This window comes from Mustela putorius, unplaced genomic scaffold (genome assembly GCF_011764305.1).
Source record: "Mustela putorius furo isolate JIRA1106 unplaced genomic scaffold, ASM1176430v1.1 tig00000129_pilon_pilon_pilon, whole genome shotgun sequence".
NCBI classification, from domain to species: Eukaryota; Metazoa; Chordata; class Mammalia; order Carnivora; family Mustelidae; genus Mustela; species Mustela putorius.
In genome coordinates this window covers 26,825,017-26,847,498 of record NW_025421290.1, presented here as the reverse complement: position 1 = coordinate 26,847,498, position 22,482 = coordinate 26,825,017, and the positions used below count along the sequence as shown (strand labels likewise).

At 43.9% G+C, this 22,482-nt stretch overlaps 1 protein-coding gene across 3 annotated transcripts in view; it reads right to left on the bottom strand.

The window, feature by feature from the left end:
* The window catches only part of KCNK10 (potassium two pore domain channel subfamily K member 10), a 130,822-nt gene that overhangs the window by 39,931 nt on the left and 68,409 nt on the right, over window positions 1-22,482 (bottom strand). For all 3 annotated transcript variants that reach the window (XM_045071544.1, XM_004739106.3, XM_013057888.2), the window contains exon 3: window positions 9,850-9,967. In XM_045071544.1, the coding sequence (XP_044927479.1) occupies window positions 9,850-9,967 (118 nt within the window). The remainder of the gene's footprint in view (window positions 1-9,849; window positions 9,968-22,482) is intronic.

Sequence of the window (22,482 nt, the reverse complement as noted above, 5' to 3'; positions counted from 1 at the left end):
AATCAGTCAGGGAAGTAGGTTTTCTTCTGATCGCTGTCAGGGAAGGTAGTTTTCTTCCCTCTCAGTATCTCAGAAGGAAACATGCGTAGACAGCACAGGCAAACAAACTGAAGCTTTGAGCCTGCTGAATAGGCGTCTCGTTAACCCCAACAAGGAAGTGTGCACACTTTCCCCAGCTTTTGGTGAGGATCTGCCCCCCTGCCTGGGTCAGGACTGTGTTCAGGGAACTTGCTGGTAGCTTCCAAAGAGCATGACAAAGGAGAGAGAAGACAGAGGGTCCGGATCCAATTCTACCTCACTGCACCTGGTTGTCCCCAGAGTCTCTTAACCTCCACAAACCCCGGTGTCAGAGGGGTTTGAGGATCATGTGGAAAAATCAGTGAGCTGTAAAGTACCGTATGAATGCAAAGTAGTAGTATTACTCATAGTATTATTACTACAATTGACTCCTTATTTACTCAGTGTTTCACAGACTAGAACACTATGTTAAAATTATAACAAAGATCTTGGGCAAGGACACCAGTAAGTAAAATCCGCTAATACTCAAATAAGTCTTTTTTTTTTTTTAAGATTTTATTTATTTATTTGACAGACAGAGATCACAAGTAGGCAGAGATGCAGGCAGAGAGAGAGAGGAGGAAGCAGGCTCCCTGCTGAGCAGAGAGCCTGATGTGGGGCTCGATCCCAGGACTCTGGGATCATGACCTGAGCCAAAGGCAGAGGCTTTAACCCACTGCGCCACCCAGGCGCCCCTCAAATAAGTCTTTAAATATATTCAAGGCCATCACTTCATACTGGGCATAAGGTAATTGCCATTCTTAAGTAACACTGTGTTTGTGCATTGTGTGTGTGTACGTGTGTGTGTGTGTGTGTGAGTGTGTGTCTTGTCTCTGAGGAACTATATGGGCAAGCTGTCCCAGGGGAACCCTCAACCCTGTTGTTCCAGACTTTTAACACTTTGAGGCTTTGCTCTGAGACAATGGGAAGGCCACATTCCTGGATATTTGGCTTTACTTTACTGAGCCTATAAGACTGCTCTGCTCCTCCACCAAGGATCCTTGGCAGAACCTTGAAGGAGGGGTGACAGTTATATAGACTGGAGACTGGAGACTGGACAGCTTCCTGTTCTGACACTCCTACTTCCTGACTCTCAGATCTTGAGGATTTCCTTAACCTTTCTGCCTCACTTTCCTCCTCTGACATGGAGCTGTTGACAGCACAGCTATTAAAGATGAAAAGAGGGGCACCTGGGTGGCTCAGTCAGTTAGGCACCGACTCTTGGTTTCAGCTCAGGTCTTGATCTCAGGGTCACGGGATCAAACCCCATGGCAGACTCTGCACTCAGCAGGGAGTCTGCTTGGGATTCTCTCTCTTCCTCTCTCTACCCCTCCCCCTAAAAAAAAAATAAATAAATCTTTAAAAAAAAAAAAGATGAAAAGGCTTACATGTGAAGTATAAGTTACCTGTGGAGATTAAATACATATAAATCATGACACAGAGTAAGCACTCAGTAAGTATTAGCCGTGATCATCTTGCCCGGGGTTTTGTGTAGGAAGAAATCACTTCTGAGTAATATGTTTCCGGGAAGACTAAGCCCCAGGAGAAAACAGATGGTTGGTTCCTGTTTTCCCTCCAGAAACTGCACGGCTCTCCCACAGTGCCAGGCCAAGGGACAGAATGTCTGTACCGCCGATGGGGCTGGCTCAGTGAGTTGCATGGTCCCCCTGCTGCATTTGGGGTGTGGGAATCTCTCGGCACAGCTAGGGGCAGCAACATCTGGGGAATGAGATGGGAGGACACGGAGGCAAGAGAGGCGGCTGGCCGGAGAGCACTAGCCCAGAACAGTAGGACTGGCTGTAAGGAAAGCAAAAGAAGTCCAAACAGTGACTTTTGGTAGGAGAGAACCAACCCGGCAAAGACTGTCTGTTAAGAATGAGAAGGACCAGGGCAGGCCTTGGCTCTGTTTCCCTCTAGCCAGAGAACAACTCCTGGCCCTTTTTGAAGAGGAAGCTGGTGTTTAAAGAAGGCTGCCTGAGTCGCTCTTGTGTAACACTTCCATTTGCTGTTTATATGCCAAAGTCGGACCTTTGCCAAACCATGTGCCGTTCAACCTTGTTATTTGGTGAAGAGTGTTCATTCGAGAACCAGAATGTCTAGGGGTGCTAACCTGGCTCTCTGGGGGTGAAATCTGTGTATCGGCACTAAGAAGGGCCCCACGCTTGGTTTATTGATATTGCTGTTGCCATTTTGATCTTCTTAATCATTTTTTAACAAGGGACCACATTTTCATTTTACACTGGGCCCTACAAATTTTGTAGCTCATCCTACTGAATGTAGCGGGGCTCACCTGCTTACTAACTGTGAGATAATGGCCAAGTTGCTTGACATCTTGGAGCCTCTGCTTTCTCATCAGTCATCTGAACTAATAACAGTACCTACTGGATATGCTGAATGAGAGACGAAGTGAGATAATTATATGGATCCCACTGCCTGGCACCTGTGGGCGCTCAGTAAATGTTAGTCCCAATGAAGGCGCCTTCCAAAGCCACAGGTGAGCCCCCAGTTCAGGTGCTGGGTAAGTAGAAATAGCTACTCAGGTACTTTGGCAGGTACAACTCTTTTTTTTAAATCTTTTTTTTTAATATTTTACTTATTTATTTGACAAAGAGAGAGAGGACAAGTAGGCAGAAAGGCAGGCAGAGAGAGAGGAGGAAGCAGGCTCCCTGCTGAGCAGAGAGCCCAATGCGGGGCTCGATTCCAAGACCCTGAGATCATGACCTGAGCTGAAGGCAGAAGCTTAACCCACTGAGCCACCCAGGCGCCCCGGCAGGTACAACTCTTAATTAAGTCTGGGCAAGTGACAGTTACTATCTGGGACCTGAGCAAGTGCTCTCTCTGATTTCAGTAGAGTCAGGTGATTCAATCCAAAAATGTCTCAAAGGGGGCGCCTGGGTGGCTCAGTGGGTTAAGCCTCTGCCTTCGGCTCAGGTCATGATCCCAGGGTGCAGGGATCGAGCCCCACATTGGGCTCTCTGCTCAGCGGAGAGCCTGCTTCCTCCTCTCTCTCTGCCTGCCTCTCTGCTTACTTGTGATCTCTCTCTGTCCAATAAATAAATAAAATCTTTTAAAAAAAAATGTCTCAAAGACTGAAATGTACTAGCATCCCCTAGCTGTTGATAAGAAAGCATCATTTGCCGCCCTTATGAAGAGTGGCTTGTGGGAAAGCACCTGAACAAAGGAGTGAGCGTCATTCCTCTGGCTTAGAAACCCTAGTTGGTGAGAACCCACCAGCAGAGTCAACAGTCAAGATCAGGTGGGACTTTCCCACATCAGACTTAGTTACTAAGAGAGGGGACAGGGGACAGGGCACCCTCAGCAAAGACTGGACAGAGTTTCGTCTTCCTCTGGCATTGCTCCTAGTTTGGAGAAGTGCCTGAATATATTCCTTTTTGCTACACATTTGTAAGCCTTCTTGTATATGTGAATGTAAGAAAACTTTGTTTGAAAAGAAGTACTTTGATACCTTCAGATAAAAGAGACCTCTGATACTGAGTCATATTGCTGCTTTTCAGAAAAGACTGTTATTCCTAAGACCTCTCTATACACATTCTAAATAATGAACACATTTTTCTTATGTCTGGCAAGTGCATAACCTCATGTGGCTCATGAGGGTCTTTCTGGAAAGCAATTTGGCAAGTCTTTAAACAGTCCATGCCCTTTGACACCGCAGTTCCTTGGGGATCCTCCCAAGGAAAGAACCAGAGATGAAGACCACACTTGACACACAAAGATTTTCACTGTGATGTTACACGCTCACAAAATAGAAGTCTGTGATTATGGTGTAGGTAGTATATCCAACGGAACCCAATAAAAATTGTTTTTCAAAGAACCTTAGTAATATGGGAAAATGTTTAGAGGATTGCATCACAAATTATATAAACTCGAGTAAGCAGGATGATGTTTGGATACTTCACAAATAATGAAAAGACAGCTTCTCAGCTCCAGCGACTCCACCGCACAACCCCAAAGAGTGGAAAACTTCTCAAGACCTAGAAGAATTCATGGGCTCTGAGCTTTCCTATAAGCCTTGCGACCATATATGATGAGTGAATTTACCACCAAATAATTATTCTTACTATCATTGTGTTCAGGTTTTATTTAGAATTCTCTAACTGTGTGATTTTGCAAAGATCCACCACTCTAGAGTTAAAATTAAGCCAGCTAAATGGTTTTCACCTTACAGTGCTTTTTCAATGAAGAGAAAGAGAGAGTGAGAGAGAAAATAGCGCTTTTACCCATAGTGTAGAACAAGGGCCCAGTCTCTAGCAGAAAACCAAACCATGATATTAAAGTGGACTTGTATTTGGGGCTGGGTTTTATCTTCATCTGTTTTTTGTTTATATGCTTGTTTCATAGTAGTTTCCCTTTCAGCATCCACCTTCCCTTCAGGTTTGGGGGAAAGGTCTTCATCCCATGCACAGACATGACATAATGTAAGAAAACATTGGTTTTCTTACCTGCCTCCCACAACAGAGGCAACAGAGACTCCCAGGAAGCCAGGACAAAAATGCCTTTACCCAGAGGCTCATCCAATAGATGTTCTGTCTAAGACATTAAGAATGAATGGCCCAAAGAAGGTGGGGGGGGGGGGTCAGGCACAGGCCTTCGAGGCCAGAGGACACTTATGGACCCTCTATGATCTCTGCTCCTTAAGTGTATATTACTTAGGATTTTTTCAGTCTTAGGTGATAGAAAACCCAATGCAGTCTGGCTTCAACAAAAACAGGTATCACTGCCCCCAGGGAATAAGGGATTCAACATTTATTTCTTAACACCTTGCAGGTAGCTTCAACTAAAGTCCAAAACATGTTAGCTGGACCTCATTTATCACGCTGCTGTTCTTCTGCTGCTTCTTTAATGTTATTTGAATTCTAGCCAAGAACATGACTGCCACTCCTGGGCCTATCTCTTTCCAGATTGACCTCCAAGAAGAAAGAGAGGAAGCCACTTCCTCAAAAGTTTAAGCAAAAGTCCAGGAACTGAATTTCTTATTGGCCTAATCTAGATCTCACATCCATCTCTGAACGAAGGACTGTGGGCAGACACAGGCAAAGCACTAGATTTCTTGGTCTAGAAATAGTAATTCATCCCTTTGGGCCTGGAGGCCAACCTTGTGGAAGAAGGCCACTTAGGAACTGGTGATCAGGAGACAAGAGTGTATAAGTGAATGGACACCAGGCAGCAGAAGCCAAGGACTACGAATGATTTGCCCAAAGATTCCAGGGCACATACACTACAAAGGGCAGCAAATGTTACAAACGAAATGCTTCTCTTTAGGCAGATGGAACCAGCATTCCCCATAACGTGAGGTCATGTGGTCAATAAACATGGTTGTTTAATAAACTGAGCCCCTGGGACCCTAACAAGTTGACACACTAAATACCATCGGCGAGCATTCCAGCATAGCTATAGTGTTTTTCAGTGCATCCTACAGACCCCTGATTTAACCATTTCATAAAGCAAGAAAATTAGGATTTTACTTTCTGTCTTCTTTAATACACACTAATGTCCCATGGATCCAACACTGGGTATTGGATCGCATTTCCCAAAAGGGACCCCTTGAAGTGGCCCAGACTTCCTCAGCTTTAATTATTTTACGATAAATCCTCCTAAAATGTATGGCACATATCCCCATCTTAGTAACACCAGGATGATGAACACAATTTAATCCGACACTGGTCTTTTCTGATCCAGGACAGTGATGCTCTTGGGTGTCATTGAGTTTTATAGCACGTTTTACCCTTATACCAAATGGTGCCAGGCCACTGGGAGCTATAATATTGTGGACTAAAATGATCCAGTCTGGGGGCACCTGGGTGGCTCAGTGGGTTAAAGACTCTGCCTTCAGCTCAGGTCATGATCCCAGGGTCCTGGGATCAAGCCCCACATCAGGCTCTCTGCTCAGCGGGAAGCCTACTTCTCCCTCTCTCTCTGCCAGCCTCTCAGCCTACTTGTGATCTCTGTATGTCAAATAAATAAATAAAAATCCTTAAAAAAATAAAAGAATAAAAAAATAAAAAATAAATTAAATGATCCAGTCTGGTCTGGAGTATCAAAAGGCTCCTGGGCCCCAAACCTACTAGTGTAATGCAAACCTCCAAAATTTATAATAACCAATCTTAATATATTTGTATATTTGCAAGTGTGAACATGACATGTCATCTAATTAAATTAGAAGACTTTCTAAAAAGAAATGCCATTTCTCTTTCAACCCAAATTTTCTTATTGCATAACTTTCTTGAATGCACCAATGTAGAAAGAACACAGGTCCTGAAGGCTAGGTCTAAAAATAGTAAAAGAGGTCTGTACGTCTAAAACAATCCTTAGTCTCTGAAACTTGGACCAGTTAGGAAGCTGATTATCAAAAATGTACATCCCAAAAGGATGGCACCCTATCCAACACCCACATAAGAAGTGGTCGTAAAGGGTAAGGGAGCGGGAAGAACCTGTTGTAGAGAGCAACAGATGAGGGAGGGCCTCCCAGAGAGCATAAAGGGTGTTAATGACGAGATCCTCCCACCTCTCAACGCTATGTGTCTCTTAATTAGGACTTTTATTGCAGTGTGATGACACTTTTGTAGAGGGACAGAAAACTCTCATTTTCAGCAGAACTGGGAGAGAAATTTTACCCCTGGCTTCCCCCATATGTGTAAGGATTACCAAAAAAGTTGGACTGATGCCACATGGGGAAAAAATAAAGAGAAGAAGCACAGAGGAGGAAGAGAGAGCCCATCGGTGGCAAACCCCTGAAAGTGCCAGCAAAAATCCAATTATGAAGGAGAGGGTCTCATTCTGAACTTTAAAAGAGTGATCCTTGTTTGCACCAAGTGTAGAAAACAGGGTGAAGAGAGAGAGCAGCAGAAGCCCCCTTGAACTTGATCTGGTTCCAAAACAATTAAAGAGGCAGGACTAAACAGAGAATAACATAGATGGGTCACATTTGCAGGAAACCCTCTCTCTCTTCGGCAGCAGAAAAGAGAAGAGTTAGGGATGCGCTGCCTGGCAGGTTACCGTACCTCTCCTGGCTCTCCTCCCTCCCAGCCCAGAATCACATAGCAGATAGTCGGATTAGGAATATCCAGTTTACCAGGCATCAAGTATTTAAAAGCAAAATCTGCCCAGCATAAATATAAGACTTTTATTGCTTTTCTTTTTTAATGTGGGAGGAGCAAAAAACTTAACAATGGATGAAAGACACTCAGCAGAAAAATACAGACCCAACCAGACAAAAAGTGGGACCAACTATGAAGTAATCACCCACAAGAAAAACCACAAAGCAGAAAAGCAAGAAATCAGGAAAGAATCAGAAAGATAACAAGGGAAAATGGAATGTGAGCTAATGGAATTCAGGAAAGAAACAGGAAGGGGAAAAAGTCCCCTAATGATCACAGAAAGGAAAATAAAATTGGAAGGAACATGTGGCAAAATAGGCACTGTGCAAAAACAGGAAAGGAATAGAGAAGATAAAACGAACAAAACAGAAACCACATTTCATGAGTTAAAGAGGAGTAGGACAGACACAGAAGACAAGGCAAAGAAGTGACAATATACGTATAATCAGAATCCCCAAAGAACAGAACCGAAACCACATGGCAGAGAACATGTTTAAGGATGACAGACAAGATCATTTTCCTGAAGGGGAGGAAGATGGGGGGATGGGATAACTGGGTGATGGACGTTAAGGAGAGCACAGGATACAGTGAACACTGGGTGTTATATAAGGCTGATGAATCACTGACCTTTACCTCTGAAACTAATAATACACTATGTTACTTAATTGAATTCAAATTTTAAAAAATAGAGAACTTAAAAAGAACACTTTGCCAAAATAAAAGGGTCAAAACCTAATAGTATCATCAGATGGAAGATGAATAACCTTTTGAGTAGCCAAGAGTCAAATCGTTTATAAAAGGAGGAAAAACTGGGCTGGCATCAGGTGTCTCCATAGCAGCACAGATATCAGAAAAGAGTGGGTTATCACCCAAAAGATCCACAAAAAAGAAAATGTGAGCCAAGAATTTCATTTCCAACCATACTGCCCCAGGAGGGTAAGGCTGCCATTTTGAGCAAAGCAAAGTATGGCGGAGATTATTGCTTCCATCAGTCACTCTTAATGCAACTATTTGAAAATGAGTTTCAGCTGAGCAAGTGGTGATGGGGAAAGGACTAGAAAGGACTAGAAAGGAACACGGACAAAACATATATGCATAACTATGACTTGAAAATAAGTGTGGTTATCAGGGTAATGGAACAGAATGTAAATCATATACTGTGACGTTATAGAATGATACAGTCAGTGAGTAATAATCAGCAGCCCAAGAGTAAAAGAAGTTAAGATGCTGAGTAAGTTCACTGACTGCATTATACATAATAACTGAGAGCCAAGAGTCACCATTTGAATTGAGCAAATTATTGAAGAGAACCATAAACATATTTAATAACTGAAAAGTAAACATTAAAAGGATAGTGTCAACTAAAATTGTGTGCAGAGAAGAAGACATCATCGCCTAGGATAGGGAAGTAACAAATACTGCTTAAAGAAGAGAAACCCTGTTATGTATGATTATAAAGTCAACCCTCACACAAAATTATAAAACTCCACAAGAATCAGAAAAACACACACAGAGATAGAGTAAGACAAAAATCCATGCAAGAAAGAGGTTAGTATAGATCACCACAAGATGAGTTATAAAGAGCCTTTATCTAGTCAAGATCATGCAAAGGCTCACAGCTGATTTAATCAGACTATATTGGGAAGAGAGGAGAACAGGAAGAGAACCCTTCTACAGTGGGGCAGACAAGGAGAAAGAGTCATCCCCTCTTATCTGCAGAGGATATGTCCCAAGACGCCCAGTGGAGCCTGAAACCACGGACATATATACTATGTTTTTCCCATCCATCCTATGATAAAATTTAATTTATATATTAGGCAGAGGAAGAGACTAACAACAATAGCTAATAATAAAATAGAATGACTTTAACAATAGACTTTCATAAAAGTTTTGTGAATGTGGTTTCTCAAAATATCGTATAGTATGTATTCTCCCTTCCTCTTCCGGTGGCGCTGCGAGATGATAAAATGCCCACGTGTTGAGATGAAGTGAGCTGAATGACACGGGCCTTGTGACATGGTGTGAGGTCACTACAGACCTACTGATGCAGCATCAGAAGGAAAATCATCCACTTCTGAAACACAGGTGACCCAGCGCAAATGAAACCTCAAAAAGCAAAAGCATCGATGAGGGGACCGTGGTAATTTCTCCCCTCCCACTGCTGGAGGTCCAGAAACAACCTCTAACACTGAAAATTCAGGAAGTGGCAATGCAAGCATGGTAGTTAAAGACAAGGAGATGAATATCAAAATAACCAACCAGAAGAGATGAGAGCATTGTCACAGGGGAGGTGAGGATGGGCAGAGGGGCAGAGACGGCTGTGTTTCATTAAACTTTGTAGAACGTTGGAGTTCTTTCATAGGCAACCTTAGTAAAAAGGACACATTTTTAAAAGGAATTTGAGCTCCACTGACCAGTCCATATTTTGATTTTCCACTCTGACCACTTCATCAGGTCCAGTCAAACTAAAGGCTCTCTAGCTCTCATTTTAAAAAATGTAATTCTTAGTCTGCTTTGACTTTTATAGAAAGCCACTACAACCCCTGCATTTCTCCGACAGTGTGTCATAAGCCTCCTGTGACCCTCAAGTTGCCAGGGTTCCAGGACCAAACATTAACCAAGTGCCATTTCTCAGGCTGGCCCCCAGACAAAAAGATGTTAGCCCACAAAGGGATACCTATGGTGGTGATGACAGTCCCAGCAAAGAAAAAGGCACTTCCAAGGTCCCAGTGACTGCTGTTGTTGGAAGAGTTTCCTATTGGACTTACTCCTGCGTTGTCAGCGTCAAGGGCATGCTGCAAAGAGAGCGAGAAAGCACAAGATTCAAAATTAAAAGATTCAAGATCCAAGATTCAAGATTAAAAATTTAAAAAAAAATTTTAAAAGCTCTCAAATTCTTTCCTTGCACAAGAAACTGAAATGATCGGGCACCTGAATGGCTCAAGTGGTTGAGTGTCTGACTTGGTTTCAGCTCGGGTCACGACCTCAGGTTCATGAGATGGAGCCTCAAGCTGGGCTCCGCACTGAACAGGGAATCTGTTTGAGACTCTCTCTACATCTTCCTCTGCCCCTCGCCCATACACATACCCCTCCCCCATCACTCTCACACATGCTCTCTCTCTCTCTCTCTCTCTCTCTCTAATAAATAAATCTTTAAAAAAAAAAAAAAAAAGAAACTGAAATGACCTATAAGGTACTGGTTATATGAACGTGGGTGCAGTCATAACATGAAATACTAAACACACACTTATTAAAACTAGAAAATTACTTTTAGGTGGGAAAAAAAATACTAGGCGATATAGTATGGTGCCATTTATGTAAAATTTGCAGGCACAGGATTTAGGCAATCTGGGCATGGGTTATGCAAAATACATATCACTGTGGATATAGAAAGATGTCTAGAAAGATTGTCACCCGAAATGTCACTCCTGGAAGGCAGGATTTCAGTTGCTTTTCATTCTTCCCTTTTCTGTTTTGTTAAAATGTTTTGTGCTGAGCTTGTTTCAGCATGGCAGGAGGTGAGAGCCTGGGCTCTTAAATCAAGCCAGCAAGGCTCTGCCCATTATTAACTTCAGAACCATGGACAAGTTATTTTAACCTCTGTAAATGCAAATGTCCTTATTTGCAAACGGAGAATAATAATGCCTTTGTCCACAGAGTTTTGAGTATTCAGTGAGAAGGTCTGTGTAATGCACTCAGCCCAGGGCCCAGCATGGAGATAGGGGGTAACAAATAGTGGTTGTGTGTGTGTGTGTGTGTGTGTGTGTGTGTGTGTGTGAGAGAGCAGGCATACACACACACTCCTTTTAAAATAAGTGACTCCTCACTGGCTGCAGGGTTTGGAATTCCATACACCTTAAATGCACATAAATTGACCACACTGAGGATCCAAGCCCATCTCACACTACTAGAAAAGCTCCAACCCAAGGCAGGTCAACTCCATGAAACATCCCCTTACACCTCTAGACCTTTGCTTATGCCCTCCCACCATAGTACCTGTCCTGTAGAGTCCAGTCTGGCCCCCACTTCTTGCAGGAGGCTCCATGCATGTACCGCAGTCCCCACAGATACCCACTTCCCAGGGCTCATACTCCTGCACCACATATATTTAACTGGCTTTTGATCACAGGCTCCCCAGCTGAAAATCCCCACATGTGCAGAATAACGTGCAAAATACATCCGCAGCCCTTCCTGGGCTGGCCTCTGCCAGCCCCTTTCAGGCCCTGGGAGAGGGTAGAAGAACCTTCAAGCAAAGGAGCTGTGGTGAGGAAGTGACAGGTGGAGCCTTCAGAGGGAGGTGACAAACATATGAGCTACTTTTGGAACAAAAAATAGAGCGAGTGTTCCCTGAACAAAGTTGGAATAACCCCATGTGGAGATAACAGGTCACAGTTAAATATTGAAATGCAATTCAATTTATCCTAAATAATACCCACAGAGCTTTGTTCAAACAGGCAGAGAGCTTCTGCCACAAATCAGACTAACGGAAAAAGCCAATCATCATTACCTTTCACCTTCACGAATCTGAGATATTTCAAACTTTCTAGACCAGATATCAGCAACCTTTTCCTCTTTTTTTTTTTTTTCCCCTTTGCCTATTTTTCTTTTCCTTTAGCAATGCTTTAAATATGCAAACACCATTCTGAGCTCATGGGTGTTACAAAAGCAGGCCCCAGGCTAGATCTGGCAGACCCCTAGACATCTGATTGGACAATAGGGAAATAAAAAACTCTTTTGTTGAAGCGTATTCTTTCCTGGTCCTAAGAACATGAGATGGTCCACTGGAGGCTGTGTCCCTGGCACCCCAGGATTTAAAATCCAGCCTTGTAGGATGCACACGGGCTCTCCTAGCCCATGTTTAACAGACCTAATGGACAACTATCACTTACCCATCAGAGGCTCTGCTCTGCTTTAGAGCAAGACGGATGGCAAAATATCCATCTTCTACTGGTAAATACTTCTGCTGGTAAAATATCCATTTTCACTGTGCTGTGTAAGTGCCATCAGACCAAATCACAGGCCTTAACTAGTGTTTATGTGCTCATTACCTACTCGGCTGTGCCAGGCCCACCTGCAAGGAAAACCTTGGGGACAGCTCTAGGCACACTATCGATAACCTAATATTTACAATATCTATGAAGCCGCATAGAGAGTAGGGCTTCAGTCCAGTCTCCTGTGCTGAGAAATGTACCTAAATGTCATAAACCGCATATAAAAGTACAGATTTGCAGCAGAGACAAGTGGGGATGATTATTTGTTTCATCAAAAAAGCCAGAGGAACATGCCTTTTTAAGTTTCATTTTTTGAATTATGCAATTTATAAATATTTAATGTTTACATATGCAGCCCTCAAGGAAAGCATGTGTTGGTTGAAAGGGAGGGAAAGTACCATTTGTTGAGTTCCTGCGTGCCGACAGGTGCTTTAGAAGTCTTACTCCTTTTTGGGACACCTGGGTGGCTCAGTGGTTTAAGCCTCTGCCTTCAGCTCAGGGCATGGTCTCAGGGTCCTGGGATCGAGCCCTACATCAGGCTCTCCACTCGACGGGGAGCCTGCTTCCCTCTCTCTCTGCCTGCTTGTGACCTCTCTCACTCTCTCTCTCTCTCTCTCTCTCTCTCTGTGTCAAATAAATAAATAATCTTTAAAAAAAAAAAAAGTCTTATTCCTTTTTATCCTTCCTGCAACTTGTGTGCTATCCAATTTTAGCCTTTCTACAACTTGCAAGAAAGTAATATTATCCCCACATTTGAGATAGGGAACCAGGCTCAGCGAAGTTAAGTAACTTGCCTAGGCCACACAGCAGGGAAGTGGAGCTAGAATTCAAATCCAGACTTGGCCTAAGTCATAGTTTAGACCTCTCCTCTCAGTGAGGCCTTCCTCTCTCCCCACCTCGGTGCTCATCTCCAGACAGAAATGAGGAGGAAGACCGTGACTGCCCGAGAATTTAGGCAGAAGGACCTCTCAAAGGATCATTTCTAATTAGACCACATGTAAAGGCAGACACCCACCTTCATTTGGCTGCTGCAGCTGGAGAGAGCTTAACTGTTCTCCATTTAAAATAAAATTAAAAAAATAAATAAACATGGGGAAGAACTGATGTTATACCATGAGAGGGAAGAAACAGAGAAAAGAGAGCGAAAGCCCTGAAAAACCAGGAAGACAAGGAAGTAAAGGCAAGAAAGGAATGTCCATGGGTGCGTGGGAGCTCGGGCTCTGCGGCAGCAAAGCTAGCGACGTTGAAAGGCCGGTCCACCCGGCATCCAACTTTAACTTTGCTTAGATCTCTGATATCAATCCCTCTCTCACTTTCCCAAATCTACAGTAGAGTGAGCTACCCACGCAAATAGCTTCAGGAAGTGCTTTTGTGGAAATTAAATATAAAGGCTTTTTCCGGGCACGATGGAACCAAAACAAGGTTTGGAACCTGAAATAAGGAGAAAAAGAAACTCTCCAAATAGTCATCAAGACCTTGGTGAAGCTTTGAACAATCTCCAGTCCTGGGAATAAGGTTTGATTATTCTGTCTGGATTGGGTGGGTCAGAAAGACTCCGGCAAACCACCAGAATTAAAACGAAACGACACACATGAGCTATACACACAAAAAGAGAACCCAGGTTAAACAGTCTAGCACTTGAATTAATGGCATCATTTTTAACTCAGAATATTTCTGATGGGGTTCAGAGTTCCAACTTTATTAATTTTTTAAAGTATTTTCTAATCATTTTAATTGTTTGAACTCAAGTAAAACATTTTAAAATTAAATGCGCTTGCTCTCATGTTTTTTTTCTCTGCGTTCAGGCTGCACAAGTGAAGACAAGCCAGCCCATTAGAAATGTCTGAGCACATAGATAATGAAATGAGGCATCGGAGCCGTGTACTACTTCACTTAAAAGATCAGTTATAGGAGAGAGATGTGACCAACAGCAGCATCATGTTGGGCCACAATCTCAGACCCAATGAGCATCACGTGTACACTTAGAAGCTCAACCAGTACCAAGTTCAGAGAGCTCTTATGAGGACCCAAAAAGAAATTATACTCAATATGATGTGAGAGCTTCAGGGATAGGGTACTCTGGATAAGAGGGCATTACTTTAAAATTTAACTCCACTCGCTCTTTAATTTCCTTTTTAGCCTCTGAGTTGGAATTTCCAGCACCCACCCAACTACCCAGTAAACAGCTCATGAGTGAATGTTCAGATCATTAATAAGTGAATGAACAGACTAAAGTAATAAATTTAGGCCATGCAATTTACTTCTTTGTAAAAGCAGAGAAACGTAATAAGAAAGTAGATCCACAAAAGAAATATAATGATTGTTCAAAAAAAAAAAAAGAAGAAGAAGAAGAAGAAGAAGGTGGTGAGCTAACATGAATGGGGCAAGAACTAAAAGACTAGAGTGGTGGCTGCCCAGGGGCTGGGTGGTGGGTGAAATGGGTGATATTGGTCAAAGGAAACAAACTTTCCCTTATAAGATGAGTAAGTTCTGAAGACCCAATATACAGCATTGTGATCACAGCTAGTGATACTGCATTATACCCTTGAAAATTGCTAAGAGAGTAGATCTTAAGTCCTCTCACCACAAAAAAAAAAAAAAAAAAAGAAATGGTAATTATGTAACATGATGAAACTATAATGTAATTCCATGGTAGTAATCACCTTGCAATATACAAATGTAGCAAACCACCATACTGTCCACCTTAAGCTAACACATTATATATCAATCATAGCTCAATAAAACTGGAGAACAACTAGATAAAAGAGTCTGTCCCCTCTCCCCCATCCTCCCACCACCACCCCCAGGCTTTAAGACCACCCAAAAGGTATAAAAAGAAACTGCAGCCCCTCTGAAAGTGAGGTGGGTCTGAGGCTGATGGAAGAGAGGAGGCAAAGTTATCCCTCGGAGTCACCCCCACACACACACCGGGTACCCCCACCAACTCCCTCCTCCGACCCCGGTGCTATAATCCCATTAGACAATGCCAGGCCATCCAAATCACTGTTGCAGATGGCGCAAGATACCATCATGAGTGTTAGCACTACAGTGGGATGAATGATGACCCACGGGGGACCACTAACTGTCTGTGGCTTTTCTCCAATGATCTGTGTACTCAGTGAGATAATCTGTTTTTCTGTTGCCTTATGTGGCACCAGAAAGAAAAGCAAAAAAAGGTGCAACAAGCATCACTCTTCGTGTCTGAGACTGGCTGATGGATACGGCCAATCGGTGTCATATGCCTGACACCAGTAGCCGGAGCGATCGTCTGACCCACAGTCCAACCCAGGACACTTGCCCAGTAAAGAAGGGTTCTGTGAAGGGCCATGCTGGAACCACAAGACAGGGGGATCTCAGGACATAGGGTCATTTTACTAATAGCTTATACCAAAAGGACAAAAGGACAAAAGGAAAAGACCTCATATGAGAACCAAAAGCTGGTTCTGTGCCTACCACATTCTTAGTCCCGAGAGGGCACAGTCAGCAAAGGGGTTTATGAAGTAGATATTTAGCCAGAGGTCAAGGCAGGATGAGGGAGTAGGTACAAAAAGTGACTTCATAAATGTATGAAAAGAGAGCACACTTTCCGCCATTAATGGACAGAAGGCAAGCCACAAACCCGGTGAGACAGAGAAAGGCAATTGGCAGAACACATTCATTACCACTCGGAAATGCCCCTAATGATTCAAAACCCCTGTAACAGGACAGGACATCTTTCCACCTCCTTCCGCATCTGTGGCAGAAGGGCCTCAGGTAAGAACTGGAAGTAGATATTAATTTGTTCACCATGGTTTCTTTTTATTTCTCTTGCTCCAGAAGCATTTCTCACATAAATATTTCACAGCGGAGGGAGCGAATATTCTGCTGTTAGGAGAGGGGCAAGTTTATGTCCAAGTGTGAGACGACATCACAATATTTCCAACAGTTGGACGGCATCCGAGAGGAAATCTGGAGCCACCCCCCAGCAAGGCACGTCTGTGGCAGATTGCAAGAGGTCTTCGCCTCGGTCCAGAGGTGGAGAGGACGGCCCCCATCAACACTTACTCTTGCAACAGAGAGAGTCTGCGGTAAAGTGGGAAATGTTCAGCCTGAGCACGTTACTCAGCTTCTTTGAGTCTCCGTTTCTTCATCTATAACATGAGGAAAACCTTCCCTGCAGGGTTGTTGTCAGGATTTTTTTTTTCAGTGGAAATAAACCTTTGAGTTGTGTGCCTTGTCATTTCGTATATAACAATATTAATAATAACAGGAATCCTTTCCGAGCACTTACAGTGCACAGAGGAACTCGGTTAACCCTCATGATGACACTGTGAGACAGACATCACTACCACCCACTGGGATTGAGACTAGTCAATTCCCCTGACCACGGTCCCATAACTCATGCATGGCACAGCCGGCAAGCAAATGCTATTAGAATTGTCAACAGGAAGATCGCCTTCTTAAATGCTGGAAATACAGCCTCTCTCCATCCTCAGTGTTCTCGCTTCTCCCCATCCCAGACCATCACAGCCCAGCTCCCTGCCTTGCAGAGAGCAAGTGGGCTCCCACCCAGGCTGGGCCCCCTACAGCCGTACCCTCTCTGCATCTCCCACAAAGAAGTGTTCGCAGAAACCAGGCCAGACCATAAAAACAAAAAGCAAGAGGCACCTTCCGTGCCTTGGTGAATATTATGACAGTATGTATTTTCCTGCTATCCTAACTGTATCCAGTTATATGTGCAAGTATTAGCCCTTCCTGGGGTACCTGACAGCAGGCTTTCATCAAAATGTTATAGCCTGGTTTTAAATCTAAAGTGAAGGCACCTGTAGAACAGACAAGTAGAGAATCTGTTTAGAGAATAAAAGAACAAAACCCAAGGTAGGCTAGACTGCACTTCCAGAACCTATGATCTTAGACAAGTGACTTTCCTTGCTACCACCAGTTAATGGTGGGGGTAAATGGGCTAAAACTCAATTCACTGGGTGCCTGGGTGGCTAAGTCAACTGAGTCAGCGATTCTTGATGTCAGCTGAGGTCATGATCTCAGGGTCTTGAGATCAAGCCCTGCATCAGGCTCCATGCTCCTTGGGGAGTCTGCTTCAGGTTCTCTCTCCCTCTGCCCTTCCCCTCCCATCCCTGACCCTCACTGGTGTGCTCGAGGGTGCTCTCTCTCTCAAGTAAATAAATAAGTAATCATTAAAAAAAGATTTGGTCTAAAAAAAAAAAATTATTAGCACCTGGGTATACACTAATGACTAATCTATCTAAATATTGTCACGTGGGATCAAGTCATATTTGGGGGAGCTCTTTTACTTTCCAAGTTGTGTCTCACAATATAGAATTAATTTTCTCTCTCTCTTTGACTACATAAGGGAAAGTTTAAACCATGAGGAAAGCATCAAGCCCATACGGAACTGGGGTATCATATTTGCTCTGATGAGAACAATAAACTTTCTGATTAACTGTCACTCTTTCATCTCCATTTGGACTCATCCTCTACGGATTCAGGAACAATTTTGTCAAAAGTTGCTGAAAAGTCACCCTGGTGCTAGGGTCCTTGATGTACACTCCTCATAATCCCAAATTAATACTTCATTTCCTGTGCCCCCTCAAAGACTGTGTCAGCCCCTCTAATCTCCAATGAGTGCACTCTGATCTGGGGGCAGAAGGAAGCAGAGACAATCCCAGAGACTTTGAAGAGAGCTCTAGAATACTCATAAAAATAATCCTAATAGCCAGCATTTGCAATGTGCCTTCCTCTCTTACTCAGCCCTCCACAAAAACCCACTGTCAAGTGTCACATTACTACTCCCGTTTTATAAACAAGACAACAGAAAACAGAAGTAGCTTGTCCACAGTTGTAGAAGTTAGTAAGCGGCAGAGCTGGGACTGGTTGAATGTACACCCCGCCAACCCCGCCCCAGACAGGGTCTCTCCCTCAGACAGCTCTCTGTCTGGCGTGCAAACATTGTGCTAAAGCTCATCCGTTACAGCCCCCTCTTCCCCCATGAAATAGGACAATAGAGAGAAGTAAGAATTTGTGGTCTGGCCCTCATTTTTCAAAGAATAAAAGGTTAAGTCCTCACTCCATAAAGTTAACCTACATTGTCAAGCTCTCCATCACTTCTGTCCAAAGAAAAGGAAAAAGAATTTTCCTCGTTCTCGAAAGAGACTAAGATCTTACTTTTAATCACAGAACCAAAGGATAACCATAACCGTAACTCTGGTTTCAACAGAATATGTTGACTTAGCCTCAACACTGTATGTGAGGACACAAAGCCACGTCCCTCTAGAGCACAACCAACAGCTAACCATTACTCTGCAGTGAATGATGGTCCTTTTGGAGGTCCCACAGGTTGAGTCTGAGATTCCTGCTCTGTGAATAAGGCCCTGGGTGTTTGCTTCTGTTCTAGCACCAGCCATAATGGACTCCAACCAACTCCTCAAGCCAAGTCAGTCAGTCTCCTTGTTCATAAGTAGAGCGTTGTGGTTAAAAATTAAGCACAGACTCTGGGGCAAGACTCTTCATCTCCAGATCCCAGTTCTACCTCTCAGTTGAGCTTGGGAAAGTTATTTCACCTCTCCCTTCAGTTTCTTACCCCTACCTACTTCGAAGCACCACTGTAAACATTAAATGATAAAATATTTAAGCGCCTGGCCAGAGCAAACACCATGCAAATGCTAGCTAGTGACCAAATTAATACAAGACTGGAAGATTCTGGAGGATAGGGGAAGGCATCTTGCTTCCTTTGTTATTGTTTTCTAATCACTGGCGCCAAGCATAGCACCTGGTATGCTGACAGGAATTCAGTTAATATTAATAAATTTATTAAATTCAATTAATATCTAAATGAATAAATTTGGCTGTAATTAATAAAAATAATTATATGAGCCACACACTGTCAAAATCTCATTAAGTAAGATTTCCGCTTCACTTTAAACGAGAATCAGATACATGCGCACTTGTATAGAAATGTGGACACCATACACTCATTTCTGGGTTTTTGTTTTATTTTTATGGGAGTTTTTTTGGGGTGCAGAACACAATCCTCATTTGCAGATTCATTTCTCCAATGGCATGCCAATTGCCATTAGCTCTTTAATTTCTGGCTTAAAAGCTTTAGAACTTCACTGGACAGTGATGGAATCACAGCCTCAAGGATAAAAACAATAATAGTAATGAAGAGGAGGCCTGTAGAGACAGGTCGGGAACTGCAGGCCCGATCTTGCATGCACCGAACAATCTTCCACATGACCACTTCGCTGGAGAAAGGGCAGCGCCTCTGACTTCAGGGCACCAGCCGGGAGGGGTCACTTCTCTTCATTGGAGCTGTGTCCTTGGGCACAAAGGACCCAACCCTGCACTCAACAGAGGTCACCTGCTGCCTCAGCTGTGGCCTGAACTTCTTGCACAAAAGGCTGCTTGGAAGAAGGGATGCCCCAGGATGGGGAAGAAGGCTTAACTGGCTCAGCATGCTGACTCCCAGTAAGGATGGCCACAGACTGCTGAATCGGGGCTCAGGTGCTGTGCTTCCCTTAAACCACTGCATTCCTGGGGAGCCTGGGTGGCTCAGTTGGTTAAGCATGTGCCTTTTGCTCAGGTCATGATCGCTGGGTCCTGGGACCAAGCCCCACATCCGGCTCCTTGCTCGGCTAGAAGCCTGCTCTTCTCCCTCTCCCTCTGCCTCTCACTCTGCTACTTGTGACACCTCTCTCTGTGTGTGTGTGTCAAATAAATTTAAAAAATCTTTTTAAAAAATCATTGCATCCCTACATATGTAAAGCTTTGGAGGTTAGGGACACCACGGGAATCTGCTCATGTAGAAAAAAGGCAGAAAGATGATTTGAGAGAAGTACCTTGGCAACCAGACTAAAAAGAAAGGACTTCTATTGCCCAGAAACAAAATAATTTTCTGCTTTGCTTCTGCAAAGATTCTGAATAAAGGACTCTTGGTCTCCAAAACAGATGTAAAAAGCTCTATTCATTCATTCCTCAAACATCAATCATCTTCTATGGGCTGGCTGCTGTGCCAGGCATGAGACACAGACTCAACCTGGAAGACCTCACAGTTGTGGGAAGGAGACAGATGAGAAAAAAGATGTTCCCTCTACAGGTCTATCAAGGGCCGAGGCACACATGAGTGCTGGGTGCTGCTGCGGGGCCAAGCAGGGTACCGCCCATCATGGAGGGTACACAAAGGCTTCCCCTAGCACTGGAGTTTAGGCACCTCTAAAGGTAAATCAGTTTCAAAATCCAGAGACCCAGACTCAGCAGAGTCCCATCATTGGCATTCCATAAATGTGTAGTTATTAAATGAATGAACGGTTTAAAATCAGCTCCTGACCACCACTGCTAACCTCTGGGTTTATGTAAGGGACCAAAATGGCCATGTATGGATGGATCAGATCACGCCACTCTGCTACCTGAAATAGCCATGAATCCCTGCATGGTGTTAACCCCCAGGCTAATCTCTACCAAGTTCCCTTTGCTAACTCACCTCCAGCCATATATGCTCCTCTTCTCTCAAGTCCTCAGACATCCTGGGCCTCCTCCCACCACGGGGTCTTGGCACTCAGCTCCCCCGCCTAGAATCCCCATCCCCCTGTCTCAGTTCTCCTGCTCATGTGCCCCACGGCCCCTTATCCTCTGCAGTGTTCACCTCAGTTTTATTTATACTGATTCATGTGATTACCTGCACAAGGTTTGTCTCCCTTACTACCTATCAGTAGGGTAAGCATAAAATTTATCTTTCAAACCAGGACATCTTTGAGAGAGAAAGGGATGTTACTAATAAGTACTCCAGAACCATGAAAACGGGGATGATTGGTCATCCTAGCTAGAAGCTCCCGGAACTATATGTACCTCCTTTTATTCACAATTGTGTCCCCAGGACTTAGCACTGAAGTTGGCACACAGCAAGAAATCAGTAAATTTGTTGAATTAATGAATGAGTGAGTGAATGAGGGAGTAATTGATTAAGGGATTTGGGGCTTGGCAGAAGAAGGGAATGGTAGATGTCACGGCCTTGGGGAATGTTCATGGCCCATGCAGATTAACCAACATCTACTGCTCCTGGAGAGAAGACTTTGAGAGCTCCTGATCTGTGGTCCTCCCATATCTGCAGAATAGCAGCTTGGGTCACCAAGACAGCATTCAATGTCCACACCCAGGACACAATACAGTAGCCAGTCCTCTTGTATCTTAAATGCATCTTGTATCTTAAATGCTGCTTGTATCTTAAATGAAATTGTGTCCCACCAAAGCATGGTGGGGTCAGGCCCAAGGAGCAGAGCCAGGGAAATGTGTCAGTATACCAGAGGACTGATCAAGTATCTAAGACTCTAATCACTTTCTAGCAAAGGATCCAAATTCCCAAGAGATCATAAAAGGAAAACCAATGGCAAAGGTCCTGTTGACCAACATAAAAAGACATGAACCAGTCAAGGAAGGGGATCTATATAGTAGGATGAGAAGGGACACCCACACCCAAAGGTTCATACTTGTAGGAAATTCCAGACCTAGCCCATGCCAGCAGATGAAAGCTTCAGGTTTTCTTCAGATAAAGAGACTACCATGAAGAGAAAGTGCCCATTTTTGAGGTCAAGAGGGTTCTGTGAAGTTATGAAACTTGCCAAAGCAAGGTCTGAATGAAGTACAGTCAACTTTCCAGACGGTGAAGTAGCCTGCTCATGCTAGGGGCCCTACACCAGCTGCCCCCAGGGGTGGCCTCCGGTGAGAGAGGAATCCTTGTTGCCTGCATTACAATGGAAATGCCCATGTCCTCCCTGGTGAGCACCTCCCCCAACACTACACCCACTCCCATGAATCACCCCTCCCTTCCACATGGCTATTACCTGGAGAAAACACAGTCGTGTGACCCCCATGAGCTACACTGGAGACATTCAGAGCCTTACAACATTTAAGCATTCACAGCTTGAAAAACAACTCTTACTTAACATCATCCACCCAGACTGGGGCATGGGTCCCTCCCCCATCAGTCAAGGAGGCCACCTCATGGTTTTATGCTTTGAGGATCACAGAAGATGAACAGACGTTTCTAAGACAATTGTATTGGGGGCAGGAAGTAAGCATTTGAGGCAAGTCAGAGCAGTGAGGATCAAGAGGTTCTTGGGATTGGGTGGCCATTAAATCAAGTTCAAGGAAATAAAGTCTCCCGAATGTCAGCTAGATGCCAGGCTGTAGTGTTCTGTGTGGGTTTCGTCCTTCCCTCCTCCTCCTGTTCTGAATGAGAAGGACTGTTCCACCCTTTCCTAGGAGGCGAAGTCTTAGGTTCAGTGGGGTCAGGGACCCAGTCTACCTAACTTTCATACCCATGCTCC